General features: G+C 40.4%; 1 protein-coding gene across 1 annotated transcript; it reads left to right on the top strand.

Annotated features, from left to right (window-relative positions):
• The first annotated feature begins 4,614 nt into the window (after positions 1 to 4,614).
• On the top strand, positions 4,615 to 14,530 carry LOC117544851 (potassium voltage-gated channel subfamily H member 6-like). The gene is made up of 16 exons (XM_034214328.1): positions 4,615 to 4,897; positions 4,993 to 5,099; positions 5,482 to 5,609; positions 6,046 to 6,208; positions 6,269 to 6,284; positions 8,613 to 8,698; positions 9,645 to 10,076; positions 10,762 to 11,155; positions 11,437 to 11,636; positions 11,761 to 12,013; positions 12,107 to 12,300; positions 12,400 to 12,508; positions 12,723 to 12,983; positions 13,118 to 13,298; positions 13,527 to 13,707; positions 14,221 to 14,530. The coding sequence occupies exons 1-16, from the start codon at positions 4,615 to 4,617 to the stop codon at positions 14,509 to 14,511; spliced, it is 3,279 nt and encodes a 1,092-aa protein (XP_034070219.1). The 3' UTR covers positions 14,512 to 14,530.
• Positions 14,531 to 15,346: the final 816 nt, after the last annotated feature.

The following is a 15,346-nucleotide window of genomic DNA, read 5'->3' on the forward strand; positions in this document are numbered from 1 at the left end:
TTTTTTCCGCTTGTCTCCTTCCAGACAAAGTAAAAGGGGCGGAGCTATATACGTTTTCATTAGGCATGAAGATTTTAAGCAGTGGCAGTAATACAATATTTGCCTGTTTGCTGATTTAATCACAATTGATTACATATATCAATATTTTCTTAGAATACCCCCTAACGATGTTTTAACTCAAAAGAAAGCTATAACAATATTGTGGCATGAAAGTAATACTTTTTTCAAATATTTAGACACATTTTGTGCAATTTATATCTAGTAAATGTATGGAATTTCAACATATTTTAATGTAGTATTTCACAAGTGTAATTTTGTCTTTTTTTAATTGTTCTATTTTCTTGCCTTTGCTGTAAAGCTCTTTGAATTACTCTCCCTGTATGTTTAAGTAAAAAACTAATATTTCATTAATTTTCCTTAGAATATAAGCCTTCTCCTTAGAACTTAATTGTGACCATAACTTAAGTCTTATACTTTATCACCTAAATACACATTTTGGTCACACATATATTGGTCAGATCTCTAGTGCTCAAAAATGTTCTTTGATGTTTTTGTTTTTTTATCCTAGACAAGAATGGAGCACAGGCTTTTTATTATTATTATTATTATTATTATTATTATTATTATTATTATTATTATTATTATTATTATTATGTCCCTTTATCATGAATAGAAGCAGTATGATTTGATAAACGTTGGTCCCATGCCAAGAGTCCAACATTTATTTTCCAGTTCTCACGCTCGGACATTTTAGAAGGACAATGATACAGACCAGACTCACACTGCTTACTGTTTGTGCCAATTAACCTATCATCTCTAGAACTAACCTCGCTGATACTATCAGATATAATGAATACACAAATGATAAGGGAATCATAAATAATAATTTGGCTTATTTTTGGGATCAGTTGTGGTTTAACATGTGTGCTTATATATATAAATGTTCCCAATGTCAACCAGAAACACCCAGGGGCCCTCTAAGAGATTTTATGTTCCCATGGTTTACGAGTTTACATTTTTCTCATGCAGCACTCCTTACAATGACCCAGGAATATATACAACTATATTGGAGAATGTAAATGACAATAAACAGTATAAATATTTAGTATGCATGGTATTCATTAGATGAGGAACCAGCAACGTCTGTGAATATTTGACATGAACAAACATACTGATGTAACTAAGTACATCTACGCAAGTGCTGTACTTAATTTAATGTAAATGTCTGCTTTACCTGATTATTTCCTTTTATACTACTTCATTCTTCTAATCCTGTGGTTCCCAAACTTTTTGTGCCCAAGGCACACCAAAGGACAAGTAAAAATCTCAAGGCACACCTATTGTGCAAAATAGCCCTTATAACACGTGTTATCACTCATATCATGTAAAATATCTGTAAATGTGCATAATTATTTACTAATGCCAAATAAAATGTGACAAAGACAACTATATTACTCATGAAATATTTATTAACGAAATATTTCAGAAATTAATTTGAAACTGTATCAAATTAGGCTTCATCAAAGCAGCAACACACTCATTTAAACCAGACAGGTCACAAAATAAAAAATGAGGCAAAGGAAACTCAGCAGAAATTCAGCACAGAGAACTGTCAATGCAAGGAAGCTGCATTGTCCATGGTCCTGAACTACAAATTATAAATGTAACATTTCAGCAATCAGCATTGAAACATGTGCTATTGTAAATATTGTTGCCGACTTACAAATTAGTGAGATACATGTGCCTGTCGGGGCGCGCAGAATTTTTTAATCCTTGGTTGCACTGAGAAGAGGGCCACTCGCAAGTCCTGTTCAACAGAGAGCCGTGACCTCCTGTTGTTCTTCATGTAAATCAGAGTAGAGAACGCCAACTCCAGAGATGGGGTCGTTACTAAAAAATGTAATATATTACATATTGCTTTTTAAAAAGTAATATATTACACTACTTCGTTACTATCTACATACTGGTTACTTTACTCGCCGAGCACGTACGAACTGCGCATGCGTTAGTGGCAATAACTTTCCTTACCAGCAGGCGGCGGTAGTGTGTATTTGTCATTCAAAACAGGCAACAACCGGAAAACAGAGAAGAAGAACAGACTACGTGATATAAACAAACAACAAATAGATGCGTTAGCTTCACCTTAGCATGTGTTCTTTGCAGGTGCTTGTTGAGGTTTGACATGGTGTTTACAGCAGTGGATAACAGCTTCTGGCCTGGACACAGTTTGCACCTCACCGTCACATTCCTGTCTATTCTTCGGACGAACTCAAAATAATGGGCATACCTCCACCCCTCGAAAGTTATCGCTGACTCAGCCATGTTTATGCAGCACTGCACGTGGAGATGTGGACGCGCAAGTCGCGCAGATTACGTACATATAAACCTACAAATTACTGATATAGTAAATTAAAAAATAATTATTTTTGTGTAGTTGGAAATTGCAATAATAACGTTTGGTTCTCACAAAATCCCACGGCACACCCAGACTTGCCTCACGGCACACCGTTTGGGAACCACTGTTCTAATCCACTGCATTTTAGAAGCCAATATTGTACGTTTATACTCTATAACAAGTTACTTTATATTCAAATGGTTAGTTTATACAAACAAATATATTTATTATTAAATAGACATGCTATTTTAGGTGAAGATACACAGGAACAGTAGACATAAATTAATTGATTGATTGATTGAAAAGTTTATTAACAGCTTGTATATTGGGTACAGTACAGTACAGCTCAAAACATACAATTGTTAAGGGGATGCAGACCAGAGAAAGACTTTCGTCTTGTTTACATCAGGGTCCCCCATTTCCAATTAATCATATCATTTAAGACATATAAGACATATTTGACATACTGTAGCGATCCTGATAGGCTACTCAGGGTGTCACTTAGGCATCCCCCGTCTCTCTGCCAATCATAGAGCTGCACCGTGATGGTGGCTGAGGTGCGGGCCTGTGGTTGGTGGAGCGGACGGGGGAGGGCGGGGAGTTGTGACGTAGACAGTGCTATATCTTGTGGTTGGTTTAGGAAATAAGTTAGTGTGCGGTAGAACCCTTATATATACAGTCTATGGGTAGAACCCACGAAGTGACCTGTTATCATCTGTCTTCAAATACTAGTTATTAAAGCCTAATCAATCAATCAATCAATCAATGTTTATTTATATAGCCTAATAACTACAAGCCTGTCTCCGACTCATCTTGGGAACGTTACAATACAGATGGCTTATTTACAATTTACATACCAGTGGCGAGCCGTCAGGGCCCTCTAGGCCCTCTGTGAGGGCCTAAGATATTCTACAAAAATAATATTTAAAAAAAATATTTTTTTAAATATTTTGTTTTAGTTATATTTTTCATTAGTTTTACCAAAATAACTTGATTTAATTGTATTTAAAATAACATTTCCAAAGAAATAAATCCTTCGAATCTGCCTATTCAGTTTCTGTTGGAATGTGAAGGGTTAAATGAAAGAAGCTCGTCTCTGCGAGTTACTGTGAAGACAGGAGCTGATTGGACGTCCAGGCGGTCCAGCTATGAATTCACAGAGGGCCCAGCTTTAGTAACTGAACGAGAGAGTAATGTCAAATGACAGTACAATTGACCAACCATATCTTCCCTCTAAATGGGTGGGTGTTATTATCGCGGACTTTATGACAAGTTCCGCCCGCTGTGAAACTTTTCTATTTCCATAGCAACAACAACTTCCTGTCAACAGCGTTTACTCGCCTTCAAAATAATAGCATGCCACATTACACTTAAGACATACAACTGCAACGAAAGTAACAAACACAATGCAATATCCTTTTCAATTTCAAAGAACACAAATAGGGTTATTTACAGGTGTTGTTTTGTGTGGTAGAGGGTCACTTTCATTGATGCGTTTTGCACCCCGGGCCGTTGTTTTGATATTCCGCTGAAGTATACGCTGTGACGTAATAACTCGAGGGAAGGAGGGGGGGGTCAGAGGGCCTAGGTATAAAAGTCACGGCTCGCCACTGTTACATACAGGTGGTTTTTTACATACAGATTGCTTATTTACAATTTTCATTTTAGATTTCGTTCTAATACATCCTAACCGGACATTTAAGACATACCAAGTCTACAGATATACAGTTAGAGTCTAAAATGCGAGTATATACATTGATGGGGGGGGGAAGCTGTCCATTGAACGACAGAATTCAAAGTAGTTCCACCTTTACCAGCTGTGATATATAATGATGGTATGCCTGGCAGGTGTAGTTTTGTAGAAAGAACATTTTTTATTCAATACATTATCTTGTATTGTTCTCATTTTTGTAGTGAACTGTCAATTTGCTTATGTCGCTTTATTGCGCTTTTATTTTGAAGCGACCATTTCTAACGTCACGTTCTGACGTCACAACCAGGAAGTAACTGGTCTCATAACAAGGACAGCAGCAGCTGCGTGTTCAGCCGACTTGTCCAAACAGTACGTTTGGAAAACTTAAGGCTTTTACATTTATTTGATGATGTGAAAGTTACAGGTTTCTGAAATTAAAGGCCTCACCTGCAGACGGAGGCTCGTAGTATTGTCTCCCTCCACATGTACAGCAGGTTACTGTAACACTGTATCCACTCTGAAGGGCATGGCTGGGGCGGCGGTGTTGAGGTCTCTCCGGATCCTGCGCCCCCGGACACTAGCGACCTCAGGCAGGTTTCTGGACCCGGGGGAGTGCGTCCTCTTCCCGGCTTCATGTGTGCTTTACCCGCCGTGGAGGATCTCTCCTGCCCGGTCGCTGCAGGTGTGCTCCGCCCTCTGTGCAGGACACAACAAGTGGTCAAAGGTGAAACACATCAAGGGACCTAAAGATATGGCGAGGTGCAAGATGTTCATGAAGTTAGCTTTTCTGATAAAGGTAGCTGTGAAAGGTAAGATATTCAAGAGTCTTAAAGACAATAAGATATTGCATATACATTTCGGAGCGTTTCATGTCAGCTCATTGTGATGTTTGTTTAATCTGCAGAAGGGGGAGCCAACCCAGGGATGAATGTAAATTTAGCCAACGTGCTGGAGCAGTGCAAAAGCAAGAACATGCCCAAAACATCCATAGAGTCCGCCATCAAGACTGCGGTAGGTGGGCAATGGGTGAAAAATGAATGAAAAAACTAAACAAAATACAATTTCTTAATGAGAGGTTGAGCCACCACTTACAGACAGAGACTAAAGCAAATATAATGAATGAATGACAAAATAAATGTGGAAAAAATATCTTAATAGACTAAGTGTGCTATAATAATTAAAATATATTATTATTATTATTATTATAATGGCAGCTTAAGTCCTTTATACTTAACAGCATCAATGCTACTTGGCAAAGAGAACAACAAATGTTTCCTTGTTACCTGTCTGTATACTTATCCAGTATAGAACATATCATGAAAATGCTATTGTTATGATATAAAATGCTGCGATTAACTCATTCATGTATTTTTCCTTGGCTTGACTGGAAAAGACCAAACCAGGGTCGCAGCTCACTTATGAAGCTCGGGGGCCGGGGGGGTGCATGCTGCTCATCGAGACGCTGACTGACAACCGCACAGGCACCAACCATGAAATCAAACGGCTGCTCTCAAAGAACGGGTATAATATGCTTATATGATATGAAGCAGTTCTGTACTACGAATTGCACACTACAACATTGAAATGACATTACATGTCACAATATTTCAAGGCGATAAAAGCAAATGATTACACTTTATAACACTACTATACTGTGAAAACATTCTACACTGAGTACTTTTAATGTTGATAGTTAAAAAACATTTTGCTGAACTTTGTACTTGTATTGGAGTATTAAGGACAATAGTATTACTACCACTTACACCACTGCCCAGTAGCCACTAGATGTCCCTAGTGGCTACTGGGCTAAGAATATAAACAAAACAATGAGAAAAATACAGCTTTTAAACAAAAAACTTACCTAATACAAACCCATATGTGGTTTATGTATTTCAATCAAATATAGCCTCATGAAGTTTAATATAGTCTTGTGTTTTCTCCCACTACTCACCCACAGAGGGATGATTTCAGACGGAGTGCGCCACAACTTCATCAGGAAGGGGGTGGTGGTGGTCCCGGGTCAGAACGTCTCCACAGACAGAGCTCTGGAGCTGGCCATCGAGGCGGGAGCCGAAGATGTCCAAGAGAGCGAGGATGAGGAGGAGCAGCCCATCCTGAAGGTCAGACATGTTTCTAAGGAGAGCAGTCCAGAAATATGAGGGAACAATAGAAATATCCAGTCCCATAAAGAAAATAACAAAATGTATTTTCTCTTTTTTTAAATGATTTTAATGCGTATCCATCTTGTGTTTTTGACTGTTTATCAGATCAAATGCTGTCCGAACCTTGCGATTTGGAAATGATTAAAGACACTATTTTCTCACATTTAAATACACAATGTTGATGAGGACTATAATAGTAAATTGCAGCCCAACCACAGTTGAACTAATACTGTGTTTTGTTTCTCTGTCCTCAGTTTATCTGTGACATGGTGGAAACCAGTAAGTTGCGGGCCTCACTGGGGAAGCTTGGATTGGAGATCGCATCTGTTGGGTTGGAGTTTGTACCACGCATATCTTTGTCTCTCAGTGAAGATCAGCTGGAGGCGGCTTTAATGCTAGTAGAAGTCCTCAGTGACTGTCCAGATGTAGTTCAAGTCTGGGACAACATCCAGGCTGACAGCTGAGGACGTATCCGGGACATTTTGTGGACGCTGAATATCGCATATGTTGGATATTATATTTCGAAGGGGAAAAAACCTGTACCGCTTGTCTGTGAGGAACTATAAGCGGAAGAAAGTTGTGGTCCTTGTCATGATGTATACTTAAATGGACATTTCTTTAATATATTCTCTCAAAAGATTGAAATTAATAGAGTATCATTACCAGCCGGCGCCAAAAGACTTCTGCATTTTTATTTATTTTATTCCAGTCAATGCTGTATTTAAAAGTTTGTAATACAGTAAGTATTGATAACCACATTCACGTCCCTTTTCTTTAGCTCATCATTCTTGGGATGCTGGAGAAGATTAAACGTTTTACCAAAATCAAATGTAACTTGTATTCATTGAATATGGAAGAAACGTTGACATGGATCAATTTAATATGATTTTTCTTTTAAAGATACCATCAAGACACAATGAGATGTACAGTACAATAGCCTCTTTAAAAGTATTTAAAATGAAATCTACTCGTTTTCCTACATCATTTATGAATATGCAAATATTTTTCAATGACAAAGTTGAACTGTTAAATTCAATAAAAGGTCATCTTTACTGAAAAGTCAATTATCAGGGTATATGCTCGAGTCTGGAGGATTCAAGTTTACACATCAAATATTTGGCCGTGATAATAAATTGTATGTTCAGTGACAGTCACAAAATCATGTTGTACGTATACAATACAAATAGAGACATCATTCTTCACACTGAAGCTCAAATTTCAAAGGGAAGTAACACATAACACACATATTTATGTATATAGAGTATATGGCTGAAGGTTACAACTGAAGGACGTTTTGAGCCAGTGTCATAACAGGTAATTGACCCCAAAAATGACTGTCAAGCTCCGTACATTTAGCTGGCCGATTTTGTTGTCTACAGCAGTGTGATGTACGTCACAACCTGAACTATATTTTAGATCTACACAGCCAAACTGCATACAAGGACACTAAAATCGTGATTTGGTTTTAGCGGGGAAGTCCAGCATAATGGCACTGAGCCCATTTGCTCTGTTTATCAATGCTCATCATTGATTTCTCCCTCAGTTCCTCTCAGCTATAGCATGGCATTGATTCGTTTCCTGTGCTGGTGAGTGTCACGCGGCAACATGCGAGCTGCAGGCCAGTCCTCTGCCCTGTGCCCGAGTGGAGGGTTCAACATTGATGTCTGAATGACAGAAGTTCATTTATTTTGCCTAAATATGAACTATGAAGGAAGAGAGTGAATGTTTTCGATAACACTTTGTCCAGAAAGTGTCCTGAAGTATGGATATCTGAGTCATGGTTGTCCAAGAAGGATCTGACATTCTGGTTTCGAATCAGGTACGTTATATTACTTACAATGAAATTAAGCTTTGCTGAAGATTTGATAGCGATTTTCCCACTATGTAACCGTGCCTTCTCTACGCAGTAACACTGTGAGTCAAGTATTGAGACTGTCTAACACATTTGTTCCCTAATTTGGAATCAATAAAGTATATCTATCAATCAAGTGTTAAAGGGCAGAAGTGTTAGATGTTAGATGGGCATTCTGTGAAATCGAACTGAGATTAATTTGTTAAGGGCGTTACGGAATATTAAACATCACTGAGTCACTTGTTTTGCTTGACATGCTTGAAATTGGAAAATATAATGTTATACGAATCTACTGTATTAGTCCAGTAAAGCAAGAAAATAATGAAGTGAAAAATGATATGTTATACTATAAGAAGTAAACAGAAGCAAAACATCTGCAAAAATAATCTTTTGGTTCACTTTGGCCTTAATATAAATGTGTTTTCTGCTCACCTGTATTCCAGTAGAGCTCCATGTCTGACTCAGACCTTAAGATAAGTGGGGGTCCAGCCAGCAGGGGCCCTGAGTGCCGCTCGCCTCCGACCCCCAGGATAGAGCTGCTCAGCCCCTCCAAGGTGAAGGACTGCTCACAGAACGTCAAGGAGAAGGTCACACAGGTACGGAGCAAGAAAGGACGTCGCAGATGCATTCACTGCTTGCCAGGTTAACGCCGTCGTTAAGGAGATCATATTAATCGTGTTTTGAGGCTTTCAGAAAGTTGCCATGATGATTGCTAGTGGAAAAATCAGTATGTGGCTGGGTGTTTTCCTTCTGGGTGTGAAAAGCAAAGTTAATTGAGCACCGGTTCAATTCAGACCTATTGTTGTCGCTGTTGGAGCCCTGAGGCTCGGCATTCTGCATCACTGCCTCTTTGGGAAGCTATGTGATGAACTACAACTGTCGACACTTTGTGACCTTGCTGCACGGGGTCACTTGCTAAAACCTAACATTTTCCATCTTTCTATATCGAACTATTTATCTGTGCACCTGGTAAATACAACTGTCTGTCTGCAATGAGTGTGACATTTGTCAGGGCTTCCAATGTTAAGTTGAAGAGAACATGAGGAGCGTGGCAGCACATGAACTCTGTCGTGTGATGCACAACTCATCATTCCAGCCCCCCCCAGCTCACCAGTACTCAGTCAGATCCTGCATAGTAGATTATAGACCACAACATTTTTTTGCTTTTTAACTATCTGGAAATAATTGTATGATCTGTGGGGAAAACTTTACTCAAGTCACGCCTCTGTTGGGAATCACCAATGACAAGATGGTGGTCAAGGATTTGTTGGACCTACATGGTCACAGTGTGTCTTCTAGAAAGGGATTTTGTTTAATATTAGTTAACAGAATGTACCTGTTTTGCTTGGTGTCAAAGTGAAAAGCTATATTTGTAATGTTGGTTAAAGTAAAAGTGTTCATTTGGTTTCTGGGAGAACAAATTGTCTTTCTAAAATGCATTCAAATGCTCCTAAAAATCTATAGTTCAGATTTCACTATAGAAGAAATATGATGGAAGGGAACATTGAAACATTTGCATACTGATGCATTCTTTATATTTAGGTTCTTTCTTTGGAGTCCGATGTGCTGCCTGAATACAAACTCCAGGTGCCAGAGACAACATGGTTGATCTTGCTACACTACAGCCCGTTCAAGGCGTTTTGGGACTGGATTATTCTCCTCCTGGTTCTCTACACAGCTGTTTTCACTCCCTACTCGGCCACCTTTCTCCTGGATGAACATGGGGATATACGTCAAAGGAGTCATACTTGTGGCTACACATGCAACCCTCTGAACGTGGCAGACCTTTTGGTGGACGTGCTATTTATTGTGGATATTGTCATCAACCTTCGCACAACTTACGTGAACCGCAACGACGAAGTGATCACACAGCCGAGCCGGATAGCCAAGCACTATATCAAAGGCTGGTTCCCCATTGATCTGTTCGCAGCGATCCCTTTCGACCTTCTCATTTTCAGATCTGGCTCTGACGAGGTAAGAGATCTGCTTCTCTGCAGATTATATAATATGATTTTTCCAGAAGAACCAAAGTTAACATCGTTTGTATCGAGTGCTGCAGAGATGATGTCGTTTTGTAGGCCAATCTTGAAGTTGGCACCACCTTGGTTCCCTTGACTGAAAGCAAAACAATGATTTGTTCATTATCTTTCAGATTATTGCAAAATTCAGCTCAATGTTTGATACTTACACAAGATCATCTTCATAACAATCTAATGTAAACCACACCACGGTTACAATATCAACATTAGACCACTGATGTTAAATGTCCCAGACAACATCTGTGGTCTCATTTAGCCGCTTGTTAGCTATTGCCTTTTTAAGTTCAAGTAAAAGCTTCAAGAATAACAAATAGTGTATTTATTGAGGCATTTAATGTTGTAGAACAAGGTTAATATCTCTAAAGCTTGAGCAATCTAACCAAAAACCCATACAAAAAAACGTATGGACAAGGGAACAGGAATTGAAATAAAATACCAACTCAAGCTTTTAGGACTCTTTCAGCACTCTATTGATTATAAAATGAAGTTATACTAAGATATAATTGTTCTTTCCTCAAATGTTTTAACTTCTTCCTCAATTAGTTATCTCAAGTAACTGTAATTTGAATGGCCGTTTTCCTGCCTAACCCCCTCTTCCCTGTCGTTAATGGACACCAAAGATGGCAACCCTAACAAGCCTGCTGAAAACAGCTCGACTGCTGCGATTGGTCCGCGTGGCAAGAAAGCTGGACAGATATTCTGAATATGGGGCTGCTGTCCTGTTCCTGCTCATGTGCACCTTTGTGCTTATTGCCCATTGGCTCGCCTGTATTTGGTACGCTATTGGCTTTGTGGAGAGGCCGTACACTGAGACCGGATGGCTGGACAACCTGGCTGAACAACTGGGCAAGTCATACAACGATACTGACACCGGCTCGGGTCCTTCCGTCAAAGACAAGTACGTCACGGCTCTTTACTTCACGTTGAGCAGTTTGACCAGCGTGGGGTTTGGTAACGTCTCTCCAAACACCAACTCAGAGAAGATCTTCTCCATATGCGTCATGGTTATTGGCTGTAAGTTGAAATCACTGTGCGGGACTGTACAGAAATGATAAGGGTAACAATGGAGTCTGAAATCTCCCATCATTAATTAGGATTTATTTGGGTTTTACCCTACAACTACAATTACCTTTTGTAAATGTCTCAAAAAATGAGGAATTTATGAAAGCCCATCCACCTTTGCACTTTTTGTACAGTCCCAACATCTTCATTGAATTTTAAACAGATATTCGTACTAAAGTCCCACAATCACTGAACCCTTATAATCTGTTTCCCAATTTATTTTTCGTTCCCAGCTCTTATGTATGCCAGCATATTTGGGAATGTGTCAGCCATCATCCAGCGTCTGTACTCTGGTACAACCCGCTACCACACCCAGATGCTGCGAGTCAAAGAGTTCATCCGATTCCACCAAATCCCAGGATGCCTTCGCCAAAGGCTGGAGGAGCACTTCCAACACGCCTGGTCCTACACAAATGGCATTGACATGAATGGTGTAAGTAAAAAGTTACAAGACTAAGTGTTCTGGTCTTCTTAAAAGTCCAACTTGGTTGAGGTTGTTTAATATCCCTCTTTTGCATCTCACTAATATACTGTTGGTCGTGTCTTTCTGTTTTCAGGTGATGAAGGGATTACCAGGCTCGCTGCAGGCAGACATCTATTTGCACTTGAACAGATCTCTGCTAGAGAACTGTAAGGCTTTCCATGGAGGCAGTCAGGCCTGTCTGCGCACCTTGAGTATGAGGTTCAAGACAGTCCACGCTCCTCCAGGAGATATTCTGATCCACTATGGAGACATGCTGGACTCTCTCTTCTTCATCGCACGCGGTTCAATCCAAGTCATGAGGGATGATGTGGTGGTCGGAATATTAGGTAATAACAAGCCTCAGTCGTTTTGCCTGCAGTCTCTCAAAAATGCTTGAAAAACATCATGACTATCTCATACAAATATTCATGCTCTTGCAGAAAAGAATGACGTGTTTGGAGAGCCTATCAACCTGTACGATGAGCCAGGGAAGTCCAAAGCAGACGTACACACCATCACATACTGTGACCTGCACCGTGTCCGGAGGGAAGACCTGCTGGAGGTCCTCGATATCTACCCCGGCTTCGCAGACAATTTCTGGAAGAACCTGGAGATAACCTTTGACCTGAGAGATGTATGTTGTTGTTGGTTTCCATATTTTAATTCTGATTGCTGTTTTAGGCCTGTAAAGCCAAAGAAACAGGTTAACTGTTGTTCTTTCTATGTTCATCAGGCCGATCAAGTTCCACCAATAATAACAACTGATGATTCTGGTGACGATTACGGGTGTCGACACAAGCTAAGACATAGAAACCACTCCCTGGACTGCAGAATAAGGCCAGGTGAGACGCGTAAAGGAGAACACAATTATCTCACAAACTAACTGCCAATTCTTTGGATACAAGGCTCTTCTTGGTAATCAGTGTTGTAAGCCTTTCAAAATCGAACTTCCTCTCTACCCTGGTAAATAACTGCCTTCTACCGATAACTTAGACTTATGTGATAATATTACGTTACGTTTAAAAGTGTTAAATGTTGATGCCTTCCTGTGAACAGATGGAATCGATCATGAGGACTCATACCCCCATCAGTCCTTGCACAATCGCCACTCCCCTCCTCGGGCCCAGTGGGATGACAACTGTAGCTGCGAATCCCCGTGTTCCCAGTCTAGTGAAGACTTGGCTACGCCGCTCGCCCACAGTGCCAAAGTTGAGTTATACCCTCCACAAGATGCCAGAGTGGACTTCCCCCCCTCTGCAGTGCAGCTGATCCCCCCAAGTAGCACCTCACTGGAGAGGGAGCCAGTGTTGGACCAAGGTAGATATGTGTCTTAACTTAAACACACACGCTATAATTAACAACATGCGCTGATGTTGCATAGTGAATATTTTTGGACTATCATTACTGTAATACAACCTAAATGGGTAAACCTGTCTTTATATTTGCCTTAGCTACATCTTTGAATGTGCCAGGAATGTATCAGGGCTGGCCAGAACGACCGCCACAACAGTTTTCCAGTCGCACTTGGCGATCTTCATCTGTCCGAAACTCATACCACCCACCACCGTTCACAGAAGATCAGCCCATTGAGCTGGAGTCTCGACTTGAGGTTTTCCATTCACAGCTCAACAGGTGAATTCAAGGGAGGCCTTTGGCTGGTTTTCAAGGAAATAATAGAGGAGGCAATCTACAGTTAGATATACAAATAAAGAAATGATCTGAAAATGTGTTCAAATTCCAATGCTCAAAAATCTAATGTTTCTCATTTCATGTCCCCATTCCAGTTGAAGCAAATACGATTATTCGATAGTTCCTTCACTTATTGACCTCTGCCATTCTGATTGTCTCTCAATTGCCCAGACTGGAGACTCGCATGACAGCCGACATCAATGTTATTCTCCAGCTGCTCCAGAGGCAGATGGCTCCTGTTCCTCCCGCCTACAGCAGCGTATCGTCTGGTGCACTCCCCACTGATGAATCAGTACTGCACAGCATGTACCCCTCCCCCGCCCTACAGATCGACAGCCGGGCCCCCGCACAGGTAGGGAATTATGCTTTACTTCTAATACTACTAATAACAACGGAGATTTGTTCCTCGTATTTTATTAAACTGTTGTTCTTTATTTTAAATGAGATATCCCTACAGGACAAACCATTTTTTTAACCAGATGTCGTCTTCATTAAAAACTAATACATATTCATTAGACCTTTAGCTCACATCCGAGTCCATTCTCTTAACCACAGGGGTCCACTTAGGGACCATCAATAAACCTGACTTGCCCAAATAAGTGAAAACTATGCTAAGAATAATTATAATAGACGTGTCTTTAGTGTCACACCTTTTTTCATTGATTTTGACCAAAATTAAATGATTTTATGAAAATATTCTCATAAAAGATACTTTTATTTTTTCCAAGAGCTAACCGTCCTCCGTCTGCTGGTCGTTAAAAACTAGCTTTTTACAAAGCAATTGAAAAATATTAAGGCAAAAATCTCCCTGGTGAGGTACAAGGGCTAAGACGCTAAATTAAAAAAGGTGATTTCTTTACTCCAGAGCATTACCCAGACTGACCTTCAATTCACCAAGAGGTCCCAGGAGTCCCTGTCCAGCGGCATCCATGTGACTGTGGCTTCAGACGACACCATGTTCATGACCGTCACCCCTGAAAGTGAGACCAACCCAGGCTTGTCTCCGCAGCAGCCGTCGGTCAAATCCACCCTGCTGGAGAGCCCCGGGCTGTGCGGCAGCCTCCGATACCCCTCGCTGCCGGGGAACCTGGACATGACCTCGGGACTGGCTGGCATCCAGAAACACCTCTCAGACCCTGTGCTGCCCGTCACCTGAGGAGCTCCAGAGATGAGATTTTGAGGCAACCAGTGTGACTTTGAAAGTAATGACACTGCTTCTTAAAGCTATTTAAGAAAACATGATTGTGTATTTGTTAAAGGTCACCTATTATGCAAAATCCACTTTTTCATGTCTTTTATACATAAACACGTGTCCCCTCTGTGTAAAGAGATTCTGAAAGTTTCAGAAAAAAAGATTTGCGCTCCATTAGTTCTGATCCATTTATATAAAAACCTGTCTGAAAATGAGCTGATCAGATTTTGGCCACTTTATGATGTCATAGCGATTTTTTGTCTCGTGTAACCATTAGCCAATCACCAACCAAGGTAACCCCCCCCTCCTTATCACCTGAATCTCCTCCTAGAGCACCATTGAGTTCTTTGTAACCAAATATCTCTCAGAGGGGCGTGGGGAGTGGCTCCTTATTTTCATCTGAAGTAACAGACAGAGAATCAGCACTTTTGAAACAGGGCTGAAACAGAGGGGATTATGGGATGCTACAATTATTGTTTGGTATTTGGAGCCAACCACTTCAGAGACACGTTTTGTATATATCTGAGATCTATATTATATTGATGAAAAACAGTATAGGGGACCTTTAAAGTACTCTTTACACTCTGACAGCAGTTCATAAATAAGATATAAAAAGTATACAAATCTCATATCTGTGGGTGTGCAGGCCTTTGATTAGTTGACCTACTTGTCTACCTACCTGCATGCCCGTGTACTCATGGCACGTTACTGGAGACTTCCACAAACTTCTAGCTCGATGCCTGTGAGTACTAACATAAGCCATGTTTCATTTTTACGTTCATGATGATCATTTTGGGCG

Source organism: Gymnodraco acuticeps, unplaced genomic scaffold (genome assembly GCF_902827175.1).
Source record: "Gymnodraco acuticeps unplaced genomic scaffold, fGymAcu1.1, whole genome shotgun sequence".
Classification (NCBI taxonomy): domain Eukaryota; kingdom Metazoa; phylum Chordata; class Actinopteri; order Perciformes; family Bathydraconidae; genus Gymnodraco; species Gymnodraco acuticeps.

Excerpts from the sequence above, each read along its gene's own strand:
- LOC117544851 (XM_034214328.1), top strand. The coding sequence starts at position 4,615 with ATGGCTGGGGCGGCGGTGTTGAGGTCTCTCCGGATCCTGCGCCCCCGG. Across the intron at positions 5,100-5,481 it reads AGTCCGCCATCAAGACTGCG|ACCAAACCAGGGTCGCAGCT; the intron begins GTAGGTGGGCAA and ends TGACTGGAAAAG. Across the intron at positions 12,301-12,399 it reads TAACCTTTGACCTGAGAGAT|GCCGATCAAGTTCCACCAAT; the intron begins GTATGTTGTTGT and ends TATGTTCATCAG.